The 14,462-nt window shown below is 28.5% G+C and overlaps 1 protein-coding gene across 3 annotated transcripts in view; it reads right to left on the bottom strand.

Moving 5' to 3' along the window:
* sr (zinc finger domain-containg protein striped) overlaps positions 1 to 14,462 on the bottom strand; it is a 464,285-nt gene that overhangs the window by 86,578 nt on the left and 363,245 nt on the right. For 2 of the 3 annotated variants that reach the window (XM_075366787.1, XM_075366788.1), the window contains exon 1: positions 429 to 1,056. The exons of the other annotated variant lie outside the window; for it this stretch is intronic. In XM_075366787.1, the coding sequence (XP_075222902.1) occupies positions 429 to 804 (376 nt within the window). In that variant the 5' untranslated portion in view covers positions 805 to 1,056. Of the gene's footprint in view, positions 1 to 428; positions 1,057 to 14,462 lie in introns of those variants that run through there. 3 annotated transcript variants of the gene reach the window in all.

The following is a 14,462-nucleotide window of genomic DNA, read 5'->3' as shown; positions in this document are numbered from 1 at the left end:
TGCACAAATAATTAAAAAAAAAACTAATATTCATTAAAATTTTAATATTTTATTTAAAACAATACAAGGTTTAGAATAAAACTACGCGTTATAACTGTTGTATAATATTCAGTCTATTTATTATTATAAAAAAATATTATTAAACTACTATAAAAAAGAAAATACTAACGTTTCATAATTAATTTTGTATTGCGTACTTATTGTTGTTTTGTAGCAAATATATGCAAATTAATTTTAAATCGAACTTGGTTTATTGCCGTATTTCAAAGTATTATATTTTACTGGCAAAACAAGATTTTATTTTGTTAATTCTAAATTCTATTTATAACTTATAAATTCATGAAATAATAATAATAAAATATAATGCGTGATTGCATTTAAGTAAGCTAATTAATACACAGAGTCATGCGGGGTAAACCTAACCTAACCTGATTGTAAGCCGGTATTGTTGATCCACAAAGTAAACCAGTCCTCGTGATGTTGTTGATGTGGATGATAATAGGGATACGTTGATGAAGCGTGAGGATGTATAGTTTGTTGTTGTGATGATGATAAGATACCTGTTGATGTCGACGGTAATAACACATTGTTGTTGTTGTTACCCCTTAACCTATTGTTGTTGTTGTTTTCTGCTGTTGTTGTTATTATAGGTGCACCCTCAGCGTGATGTTGCTCCTCTTGTTGAAGAAGCCGTTGAACTGTAACTATGTCAACGTATTCCTCTTGACGAGAAACTTCTGAGGAGGAATCATCTTGTTCCCTTTTCATTGCTTTTAGCAGCATAGAACACGCTAACTCGCCCATTCCCCATGGCAATTTAAAAACAACACACGCGTTAATTAAAATTAATAAACGGTATTAATCGACACAAAAAATAACAAAATAATATAACAATTATGTTATGTTTATATGAAAACTAATTAATAAAACACTTGTAAAACAATAACTAACTATTAAAACACCCGTTCGTTATTCGTACAGTCGATCGGACATGATTGCCGCCGTAGTCGTCGTCGTTGTGCCACCAGACGGGGTTTTCAATGAATGAATGAATGAAATCTTGTCGGGGGCAAGGGCGAGAGATATTATTTGGAGTAGGTGGTGGCATGGTGCGGCCGAGGGGGGTTGCGTGGTGCATCTGATGTCAGAACTGTGACGTCATCCACACGCTTGGAAACCGGCCCACAGCATTGCCTTCCTTCCTTAACAGGATATATCTTCCGATCGATTCGATTATTTGCAATACACATAAACATATATATTTTTATTTATCTATTTTTTTTTCATATATACTTATACATTTATTACACTAAATTTATTTTCATATTATAATTTTTTTAGTTCTTATTAATTTTTTCATTTTATACTTCTAAAAATTTTTATAATTCCTTCAAAAGACTATCTTAAAAGCTTCAAAATACAAATATTTTTATACCGTTTGTATTAAAAGTTATCTACATTATTTATTTAACGCTAATAAATAAAATACTGCGAAATTGTTGGTTTATTTTTATTAATATATATATTGCACTTCGTCGTGTCGAAAACTATTGATGCATCGTATTATAGAAGAAGTTTTTCATTATTATTTCTACTTTAAGGTTATTGACTTCCACTATAATTGTGGGCGTGCTTATATTTTTTGTTTATTTACATTCTAATTTCATAAAAAAAAAGAATTTTGAAACAATTTTCAATGCCAGACAAATTATGAAATAAATTTTATTTACTTGATTTCGGTCGTTTCTTGACCAATTAATCTTATTTTCCTTACGTGCGCGCGCACACACACACATAACGATATAAATAAATAAAAATTTAAAAGTAATTTTTCATAATCACTGCATACTGCTATTTTTTTTAATTTTTTTTTTTAGTAGATTTAACTACCGTATTTTGGTAACTTTTTTTTTTTTTTGTCTTCAGTCATTTGACTGGTTTGATGCAGCTCTCCAAGATTCCCTATCTAGTGCTAGTCGTTTCATTTCAGTATACCCTCTACATCCTACATCCCCAACAATTTGTTTTACATACTCCAAACGTGGCCTGCCTACACAATTTTTCCCTTCTACCTGTCCTTCCAATATTAAAGCGACTATTCCAGGATGCCTTAGTATGTGGCCTATAAGTCTGTCTCTTCTTTTAACTATATTTTTCCAAATGCTTCTTTCTTCATCTATTTGCCGCAATACCTCTTCATTTGTCACTTTATCCACCCATCTGATTTTTAACATTCTCCTATAGCACCACATTTCAAAAGCTTCTAATCTTTTCTTCTCAGATACTCCGATTGTCCAAGTTTCACTTCCATATAAAGCGACACTCCAAACATACACTTTCAAAAATCTTTTCCTGACATTTAAATTAATTTTTGATGTAAACAAATTATATTTCTTACTGAAGGCTCGTTTAGCTTGTGCTATTCGGCATTTTATATCGCTCCTGCTTCGTCCATCTTTAGTAATTTTACTTCCCAAATAACAAAATTCTTCTACCTCCTTAATCTTTTCTCCTCCTATTTTCACATTCAGCGGTCCATCTTTGTTTTTTCTACTACATTTCATTACTTTTGTTTTGTTCTTGTTTATTTTCATGCGATAGTTCTTGCGTAGGACTTCATCTATGCCGTTCATTGTTTCTTCTAAATCCTTTTTACTCTCGGCTAGAATTACTATATCATCAGATTTGCTGATGATATAGTAATTCCAATTTTGGTAACAGCTTTATTAATATTAGTTTTAGTATTTTATTTTTTACTTTCCAAATAGTTAATTTGGTTGTAATTCGTTTCGTTTTTTTTTTAGACGGAACTTTTTAATAGATTAACTTATTAATTCTTGATTGAAGTTTTAAAAATCAACTGCTTTATTATTATTTGTTAGTAATGAATTTTTATTTTTGTTTAATTTATATATGTACCTAAAAACTACGTATTTAGGCTGCGGAAAATGTTTTCCATCATTTGTAGGTGTATTAATATTAACATTATTGTAATCTTTATAAAATTATTTTGCTTATTTTTCGTGAATCATAAAATTTAATTGAAGTATAGTCCCTTTTTTTCTTTTTAAATTATATTACTTAAAAATTTTATAAAATTGCCATAATACGTTTTTATGGGTAATCGTAAACTAGCATAAAATTAACATAAATTAATCGTAATAAATAATGAAAATTCATAGAATTACGTAATTATTAGATGGTTGTATATTGATTACACTTTTATATAAAATGCTACTAAAGTTTTTCACTAAAGTCAGATGACATCGTTTCAACCCACCGGATTGGTCTAGTGGTGAACGCGTCTTTCCAAATCAGCTGATTTGGAAGTCGAGAGTTCCAGCGTTCAAGTCCTAGTAAAGCCAGTTATTTTTACACGGATTTGAATACTAGATCGTGGATACCGGTGTTCTTTGGTGGTTGGGTTTCAATTAACCACACATCTCAGGAATGGTCAAACTGAGAATGTACAAGACTTACTACTACACTTCATTTACACTCATACATATCATCCTCATTCATCCTCTGAAGTATTATCTAAACGGTAGTTACCGGAGGCTAAACAGGAAAAAGAAAGAAAGAAAGAAAGATGACATCGTTTCAAAGAAAATATTGCAATTAATAGATACCTATAAAAAATATCAAGAGATATCTATTCACCAAGTAAGAATAAAACCATATAAGTATTTGTATAACTAAGATTTAATCAATTTATTTGTTAAGAATTTGCTACTAATGAAAATTTTTTCTCCTTTTTTATTTATTTATTATTTTTTTTACTTGAGTGTAGGACCTAATTATATCTTATAGTCTTTTCTGTATAGTATTTTTAAAAAAATGATGGGGTGTATACGTTATATGCTGTAAGTGCTAAAGTATGAAAGTTAGTTTGACTGTGAACGGAATGCGAAAAGCAACAGGTGTTTGTAAAGTGTTTGGTTGTAAATCTGTTTGTTGGCTGATTTTATCTGCACCTATCTAGTATTATTGGATCTATAAATTACACTAAATTTTTATAATATATATATATTTTGTATTAACTTATAATTATATTAATGGTATTTATATCGTATTAATTATGTGTACGGTTATTTATAACGAACTACGGTGTCCTGCAGTGTATAAAACTAATATTTTACTTGCATATGTATATTGTTTCTTTTTAGGTTTAAAATAATTTGTTTACAAAATAATATATTATTATAGTTTTTAGATAATATTCAGAAAAATGCTAACTAAACTAAAGAAAAAGATTATTTTATATCCTATCATTTTTATAAATAGTTAAAAATTTTGTATAAATCTTACAAATTTGTTAATGAACATTTTTTCTTTTTTATTGCCATTTGTAATGTCTCCACTACTAACTATCTCCGAAGTAACGTCTCAGTATAAAATTTCACGTAATTATCATATCGTACACCACTGTACTGTAATAGGTTCCTATGGTGAATTTTCTGTTAAAAGATGTATGAATAAAGTAATATTTGGTATTAGATATAAATTTCCTAGTTACAATTAAAATAACAATAATAAATCACTACTCTTTTGAATATATTTTAGTTTAAAGTAGATTAAAAATTAACGTAAAACGATTAGAATTAACATTTTCATAAAATGTAATGCAAATTGAACATTTTTTTCTCGAGAATGACAGTCCAGAAATAGAAATTTTACAGAAAATGATTGAATTTTACCATTTTTTATAGCAATAAAAAATAGTAAGCTTTTCCTCCTCCTACGGAAAGAAAAAAAAATAGTGAAGATCTTCAAAGTAAACCTAAAAATTAAAGCTTTTTAAAATTAAATATTTTATAAAATCCAGACTTTTTTTGGCTTGAAGTACCTTGAAGTTAAAATTTACTTGGGGCTTAATTTTACTTCCTACAATAAAAAATAAAAACTACACGGAAGTTATACAAAATTCACACATTCCATTATTTTATAATTGAACTACGTAGACTCTATAGTTATATTAGTTGTGGCACATTTATTTAAAAAAAAGAAAATAATTTGGTCTTCCAATCAATTTGATTAATTTAAAAATCATATTTTTTAACCAATTTGATTAAAGTAAAAATTGAGTATGTTTTAAGACTTTCTTTTTTTTAATACTTCGTTATAATTGAAATCTTGATTTCAATCGTTTTATATATATATATATATATATATATATATATATATATATATGCATATAGTTTTAGTTACGGGGAAAACTTGCATTTCAAAATCCTGGGTTTCGTATTAACAATAATGTTCGAACTAATCAAATTTCGGGATTTTAATTTGATATACGTAAATTTTCGGAAAGAGTATTTCGTTCTTTATTGAATATGATATACGATAGACAGATAATAATAAGGCACGATTCATTTTGAATCTTAGTTTAAAGTAAATTAAAAATTAACATTTTCATAAAATGTAATGAATGTAATCGTGAAATAACCTTCTAATAACAGAAATATTACTTCACGATTTTAACGCACGTTATTATCATATATTCTTTTATTTTTTAAATTTATTTCATATAAACATTGCGGTCTATGAAAACATAAATTATTTAAACTGACGCAAATTATTGAGGAATTATTTAATTTTTTTTTTATGTTTTCGCGATTATGACGTATTCTCTCTTCTAATGCAGTTGAAAATAACCTCTTTGTCAACGTATTCTTGAGCTTAGAAGTAAGACAAGGTAACATTTTCATTGCTTTTGATGTCGAGCATATTTATTTATTTGTCGTCATCACTTTGCTCGCTCATTTATCGATTTCTATTTCCTCCATTTCCGTGCGCTATATTAACCACAATAATTAAAGAACTTGTCTCTGTTAATGGTTTCTATTCTATGAATAAAATGCTTATTACACTTGTTATAAATTTTATTTATGACTAAATGAAAAAGGAATATATATACATCAGAATAAAAAATAATTTGTGGAAGTGCAACAAACCAGCAGGATACGAATAATAATTTATTAATATATCTATTACTTATATTTTTGTATTTTAGAACTTTTTTCTTCACAAACTATTTCGCAGTAATTACTGATTCATCGGTAAAAATCAATTTTTATTTATTAAATATGCATGAAAAAAATATTTTTGTTTTGTAAACGGAAGTGTTTAAAAAAATTCAGCTTTTATGTTTTACGTAAAACTTTAATCAATTAACGTGTGTATCTATTCACCTGATGAAACAGTACATCCTGCGAAAGCGTTTGAGAAGAAAAATCTTCAACCGTAAGCAATATATATAGTATTAGTAATACTTTTCTTTGAATCTCTGAAGACTAAATTTGAGCTAATGGTAAACGTTAAAAAAATAAAAGAAAAAAATAAACAAAACGTTACTGTATACTGATAAATAGCAAGTAAATTCTTTTTATAGGATTACTATTAATGTTCTTAAAATAGAGTTGTTCGTTTTTAACTCATTACTAACACATCTATTAATACACACATATTATTATTTTATCTAAAATAGAGAACAAAATTAGTTTATGCAAATATTTAGTGATAGTTTTGCTAGTATTTTATACACTAATAGTTCATAGTAGTACATATAGTATTAGTGGTCGTGAGTAAAAGCTTGTTAAAAACGTGAAACGTGATGAAATACAAACGTCACAGGCTCGTGTCGGTGAACATCATTGGCAGCCGCAATTTAATACGTCACAAATTCTGCTGCTGCCGATAGCCTTAAAATACACCATTACGTTATGTAATTATTATTAGAAAAGAAGATAAAATTTATCGCCAGATGGTATACAGTATTGTATCTTACAACGATATTTGGTGCCAGAATATTCTTCTCGTTATTTAGTATATGTATTTTGTTATTTACATTAAAATAAAATAAAAGTCTCTTTATAGATTAGAATGTTTAACTGATGACCTGTTACTTAAAAATAAGCTGTTATTTTTTCTTCTTGGCTTTGCTTACCACTTTTGTTCTCTTTCTTCAACGCACTATCTCTCTCTTGATTTTTTGGCCGTGTTGATAGTTCAACCCCCACGCATGTTGTGACGTAGCTGCCTTGACTTGACACACCCCTCGTCCCTCACAACTGCGAGTCTTGCGCCTACCATATTCATACGAATATACACCCCTTTATTTTATTTTATCATAATGATTTCAATGATCTGCCTTAACGATGGAGCATGCGTGTGCGTTCGTGTAGTACACTTGTACTCTAGAAAGTCAATGGCCATTTAAAGACATTGTAATATAAAATAATATGTGATTACATACATTTATTCATATGTGTGCATCTGTGTGTGCGCACGTGCGTTTGCTTTTTGTGTAATAATTTTTTTTTGTTTAACCTCTGGAACCACCGTTAGGTAATTACTTCAGAGGATGAGATGAATGATAATTTTTTTAGCGTGTGAAAATGCCATGTCTGACCGGGATTCGAACACGAGACAAAAACATCATTTTCATCTCCGGATGAAAGGCCGAGACGCTACACTCGCGCCACGGACACCAGCGCGAATTAATTTTAATAAAAATTAAGAGAACATTTAATTACGTATTGATAATAATAATAAATCATAATCGAAGCTTTGTGAAATAAAAAATTTCCTAATTTTTAAAAATTCACAAAATTTCCAATCCATAAAAAATTGTAACGAAATAAACTGATTTCTAAATCTGGTGGTTTCAGGTTAGTTTTCAGAAAGGGTCTGGCTTTTTTCACCTATCATTTCATCTAATCTTCGACCTCTTTAATTAAGAGTGCAACATATCCAAGGTTCGGTTGTCTTCCGCTTTCCTCCCACAGTTTATTTTATGCGTATTTCTAGCAGATAATTGCATTAGCATTTCGGCAAAAATGTTTTTTTAAATCTTAGATTGTTACTTTACTTTTTTTTTTAATTAATGAAAAAATGCAAAAACGTTTCAATTTTTTTTTTTAAATATAAAGAATTAGGTGTACTTTAGTGGTTGGGGTTCAATTAACCACACGTCTCAGGAATTGTTGGCCTGAGACCATAAAAGACTACATCTCATTTATACTCGTATGTCATAATTATCATCATCTCATTGTGCCATGGAATCTTATTGTTCATTAGATGAACAGATTGCAACGTCAACATTAGTTAAATAATATATCTACATATATAAAAAATAAAATTTGCATAAGTGATTTTCCAAAAATTCATCAAATTTGAACATTCTTTGGTAAATTCTAATGTAACAATCAAAAACTCTCTTGGTGAGGATTACCTTAAAACTTAAACGGCCAGGAATAAACATGAACTTGAATAAATTTCATTAATCCAGTCTTTTATTACGGGGTAGGATAACAGATGACGAACCAAGGTTATAATAATTTTGAACTGAATTTCTGCAATCGAAATGAATTTCATAAACAGTGATGCTTCACAAACATGGCTTCATATCGACAATTTTACCCAAACAAGCAAATATTATCTTATTTGTTTTTTAATACTTTGATAAAGTGTGACATGATTTTCTCCTTATAGATTTACATTACACACCCATAGATTATTTTTTAATGATTCAATATTTCACTGGATATTTTATCCTAACTTAAGGATTTATCGCCAATGTGTATTCCTTTTTTTGATAAACCAAAAATTTGAGGAGTGTACGGCTCGGCTAAACAATTTATTTATCGAATATTGTGTGAATCATGATACAATGGAGCTTCTTGTACAATGGACGATATTATTGATTAATATTAAAAATATTATTAGAAATTAACATTATTTTTTGCCCCCTCCCATTTGACCTTTTGATTTCTCGCTTTACTCTTTTAGTAGAGATACCATCCTACTTACTTATCTGTATAGTATGAACTAGAATATCGGAAAAAAATTAATATAGAATTTGCTCTTACGTCTGAGACGTAATATAAACTCGGAGAATTAATGTTTTTTTATAAGAAATTTATAATTTCATTTGTTTTGTTGTAAGTGTTTAATAAAAAAGCACAATATTGTTCATTTTTCTTTTTTGTTTCAATCTAAACGGTACTTTGAAATATATAGTTTTTAAAAAGCCATATTTGTTCCGTACAATTTAAACTGGTTTATACTTAAACTATGCCTTTATATATATATATATATATTAAGAGTTCAATTACATTCAACAATAGACATTCAATTTTTCTGGCTTTAGGGTTATCATGACTTGAAATATATTAGTAGAATTTAATACTGTTTACTTTTTTTTATATTTTAAACTAACTATAGCTAATATTTTCTTGCAGTCAATGAAGTATAACCGATTTTTGCTTACATGCTTAGTTATAATAAAACTTAACGGACATGGTATTTAACCACCTGGACTATGCCGCAGGATAATTTTCAACATTACATTACCTTAATACACAAATGAAAAAAATCTATTTTTATTATTTTTTTCGTTACACCTTAGTACCTTATAACAAATTGCAATTATATCTTAAATTTGTATTTTACACTGCGTTTTAAGTGCTTAATAAAAATTTAATTATCAAATAAATCCCTCTTCATATCCGACTAAAATAATTACACTTGGATTTTGAATCCGAGTACATTGTAAATAATCACATCAGCACGAGCGATAAAACCTTTTACTTGACTATTTTACCTTATTCGATTATTATTACAACCTTATTCGACTAATGAATTTGATTTCTAAGTATTACAGATCATCATTGCTTTCTCGATCAAGGAAATAAAAAATAAGAGATTTCGGTACAACCTTCATTTCAACGATGCAATCGATTTATTGGTATTTCCTAGGTCTGTCTCTTCGAGTTGGATACAGAATGAGTCGTTATTTTTCTCTCTTTTTACCAAACAGGCAAAGTGAACGACTGCTATCGAAAAATAGTGATCAATAATATAAAATAATTTCATTTAAACTGGTTAAAATTAGAAAATTATTTATATTGGAGAATTTTATAGAACGTATCTGACAACCCATCGGGTTGGTCTAGTGGTAAAGTTGTCATCGCAAATCAGCCGATTTTGAAGTCGAGAGTTCTAAGGTTCAAATCCTAGTAAAGGCAGTTAGTTACTTTTATACGGATTTTAATACTAGATTGCGAATGTTCTTTGCTGGATTGGTTTCAATTAACAACATATCTCAGGAGTGGTTGACCTGAGACTGTACAATACTACAATTCACATATACATTCGTACATATCGTCCACTGAAGTATTATCGTACGGTGGTTTCGGAAGCTAGAACAGAAAATGAACATTGTTGCCTATATAATACTTACGTGTCTGCTGTATTAGTAAACCAGATTACACAGACCGAAACTGTGATTGATTTCATGGTGCCTTCTGGTATCCAAAAGTAATAGAATAAGTAAGTTTAACAAAGTAATACTGTAAGTTTATCACAATCGCCCATTGTAATAAACTTACTTTAAAACTTTTCACTCATCTTTCCGATCATACTTTATGATTATGTTTAGTATTCTCATACAACAGAAAAGACTACATATTAAAAATCTATGAAACAGATAAACAAAATACATACTAAATGAACAAATATAATCCGGAACAGACATATGTGAGTATCACATTACTTGTCTGCCTAATTACAAAAAAGGACCGTTAACAGTTACACCAGTGATGTCAGTGAGACAACTTATCACTTGACAATAGTCGCAAGGACAGCTGAAAACGTTTTGAAATAAGTTTTATTGTACAATTTTGTTCAGTTTTTCGCTACAAAGGTCGAAATTTTAAATTAACAATTCACTGACGGTCAAGAAAGAAGATAAAAATTATAACCAAAGTTTATTAACTCGTTTTTTACATTTTTCATATCGTTAAACATTTAAGATCTTAAGTATTGCTATAGAATATTTATAACATTTTAAAATTATTACTATGTTTCCTAGTAATAATTTTGTAGCAACAAGTATAAATTATAACTTAGTAAGTTTAAACCTTTTTTTTTGTATCAATAAATAAAAATAGATGAACGAATGAATCGTTCGAGAAGTATAAATCTTTCGTGCGCTGCGCGCAGCCGCCCGGCGCACCACCATCGGTCCACTCTTCACCAATAGCAGCAGCTAATTTGGACACCGCATAACTTCCTTTTACGTCTATTAAATTACAAATACACATTTTTTTAAAATGAGAAGTACATAAAATCTTATTTCGTTGATATCTTTAATATATTCTTTTTTTTTCTTTTATTGTTATTGAATTATTATTTATTGCAATTTTTTTCACTCAGAGATTAATAATTATTAATAAATCAATATATTAAATTTAAAAAAAAGTAAAAAAAGGAGATTAAGTCGGATTCGAACCGATGTGCCGTCCCCTTATAAAATCCAAATATTTCATTAATTAAAATTTTATTTGGTTATAACTCTGGAACCAATGAAAATAAGTACCACTTGTGATAATCGTTGAAAAGTTCTCAATGAGAGCTTATTACTGCGGATAAGAAAAATTACTGCTTTTTTGAACGCTTTTGGTTCAGTCGATTGCAGTCAAAAGGGGAGGTGCACAACTAGATGTTACAATAGTTCTATCTAAAATCTTAACATCCTACGGCTAATCGTTTGTTTTTTGTTTTTTTTTTGAGTTATGCGCGATACATACATACGTACGTACAAACGTCACCCGAAACTAATCAAAATGGATTCAGGGACGGTCAAAATGGATATTTCCGTTGAAATTTTCGCTGAAAACCGAAATTTTTCGCGATCACAATACTTCCTTTACTTTGTACAAGGAAGTAAAAATCGGAAACGCGTTTAAACATAGTGTTAAAAATAAAAAGTCGTTATCGTTAAATGACGAATTAAAACACAACCACAGTTAGTTCGATCAGTTAATTAGTAAAGTGGTGACAAAAAAAAAGAAGGAAAAAAATTAAATAAGATTCGATGTAAAAAGTATAAAACATGCAGGAATTCTTAGAACTGCTAGCAATCTCGGTTTAGAGAAGAATACAGTTCACATCGTTTCACAGCGAAATAGGTTTACAGAATATAGTATCCTAATACAGTATACTGCGTACATTATATATACTATATGTAATATGCACTACATACCGTTGCAGTGATTATATTCTTTTCTTATAGATGGTCTAAATTCTTTGCAGTTTTAATGAAAATGTTTCTTTCCTGTCCAGCTCATTTTTCAATCCTGTTTTTAAAGTTATGAAATTGTGTACATCTTGTAGCACTTTTATTAAAATACACAGTTCAGTATAAAAATTTTTCTATCTTTACTTGGTGCCGAAGTAGCAATTTTTTTTTAAAATTGCAAAAATATTGGAATCAATCATTCAAAAATTTTAAGAAACCTAAACGACAGAGAAAATTCTGTTCCCAAATAAACTGACACTAATTTTTATTTTTAATAATCTATTAAAAAAGTTCTAGAACGTTAAAATAATTGCAATAGGTGAAAAAAAGCAGGCGAAACATGTTCACGATTTTCACGATTTTTTACCGATAAAGATGTTGTTAATTGACAAAATGGTGAATAACAGAGAATAAAAGATGGTTTTGATGTAATGTAAAACCTAATTTTTTTATTAGGTGGTGGTAAATTAAACTCTTGACTACTATTAATTAAATTATAATGTAATGCCTACAGGCATATTAATATCCGATAAGCCGTTTTTTGATTTTTTATTCTCAATTTTTTGGACGTCCTTTTTATACCGATAATAATATTTATCGGTAAAAGATACTTTACCTTTAATAAAAAAGATACTGCTATTCTGATATACTAATGCACATTGTAAAAATGGATTGCTGATTGTATAAGGCAAATAAATAGAGTACCTTATTTTTTAAACACTATACAAAAAACACTTTCACTGTATATTAATACGCCTAATTAAAGTGCACTTAGAAAAGAAGTGTTATTATTGGGCGCTACAACCATATGATTGTAGAAATCATAATTTAGGTTTGGTTACGTTTTAATTAATTTATATTAGAATTAGTTCAATCAATAGCATTGCGTGAAGAATGATCGCTCTGATTCTGAAAAAGATTAACTATCGAAATAGGTTAAGATTTCAGCTTTTTCAATTGTTTGGGATTGTAAAAATAAAACTTAAAAACATATAATACCGTAATTTTAGTAATTAATAAATAGCTATTGAAACATATACAAAACAGTAAATTGTTGAATGAAAAAATTAATGAATGAACAGATTTCTTCACGTAGTCGTCACATCACTGAATAAACTTGCATCATTATATAACTGTATGGAAATGAAGAATCTAAACGACAACGATTCTGAAGGTTAGATAACAAAAATATTTTAAATAAAATTCTCGGTAAAAATTCTTTCCGAGTAAGCAAGAATTACTAAGATAAAATAAAATCATAGTAATATTTCAGCAAATAATAATATAAGTATCATATAATAAATGAACTAGAAAAAGAAAACAGATGATGTGGTCAAATTGGATCGGAAGTTACTGCTATTTTATCTTAATAGAGATATCGTTATCTAGAATTTCTTTTTGTCACTCTCTTTTATCCCCTTCTCACCATTTATACACTTCCCATATTTTTCTATTCATATTTTATTAAGAAAAACATTTTTAACGGAAACTGATGTATACATCCTGTTGTGAGATGAGGTGAAGTTATGATATTTTTTGTTAAATAGACATTTGATGTTTATTTTAAAATTTAACAGAAAATAAATTTCAATAGAAACTAATAATACGTTAATGATTTTAATACTTGATCTCTAAGAAATCTCATAGAAATGATGGTGAAGTGTGTGTATGTGTTCACAAGCCTTGTATTGAGCTCAATTTTTATTTAAAAAAAAAGTATACCACGTAAAAACAAGTATTATAAAAAAAATTGTCTTGCTCTATTGCTAACGCTGAACAATTAATTGGTTAAATAAACACTTGCTTTTTAATCAGTTCAATGCCACAGTCGGTAGCATGATTGTCTGCTACACCGAAAGTCCCGGGTTCGGTTCCCAGCCAGTGTCTAGAAAATTTGTAACGAGTCAGGCTCAGTGTAATCATTATTGATATTTATTGTTGAAGCGACTTAAAAAAAATAGTAAATTTGCTTTTAAGACTTGTTTAAGTTTTCGAACGATGCAAAACGGACTTTAATTACATGACTAGATAATATACTAAAGGTTTTCATAAATAAAGTTTGTTCATTTAAATACTACTTTCACTCATTACAATTTATTAACCAGTACAAATTATTACACTATATAAAGATGAGAACATGCATTAGACACATTACTTCGATAATATATATTCTACTCCTTTACTATTATAATTGAAAAAATATAGTTAACAGATATAATTGTTTTACAGTACTATTTGATCGTTCAGTAAATTTCCTTTAACCACTTCAATTACTTTTATCAGTTTTTAATACTTTTTTTTATGATGGTTAAATATTTACAGACAATATAAAATGAGTTGGAGATAATCAGCGAACAAGGAGGGTTGAAAATTACGTATA

This window comes from Lycorma delicatula, chromosome 5 (genome assembly GCF_047948215.1).
Source record: "Lycorma delicatula isolate Av1 chromosome 5, ASM4794821v1, whole genome shotgun sequence".
NCBI classification, from domain to species: domain Eukaryota; kingdom Metazoa; phylum Arthropoda; class Insecta; order Hemiptera; family Fulgoridae; genus Lycorma; species Lycorma delicatula.
This window is presented reverse-complemented; position numbering and strand designations above follow the sequence as displayed.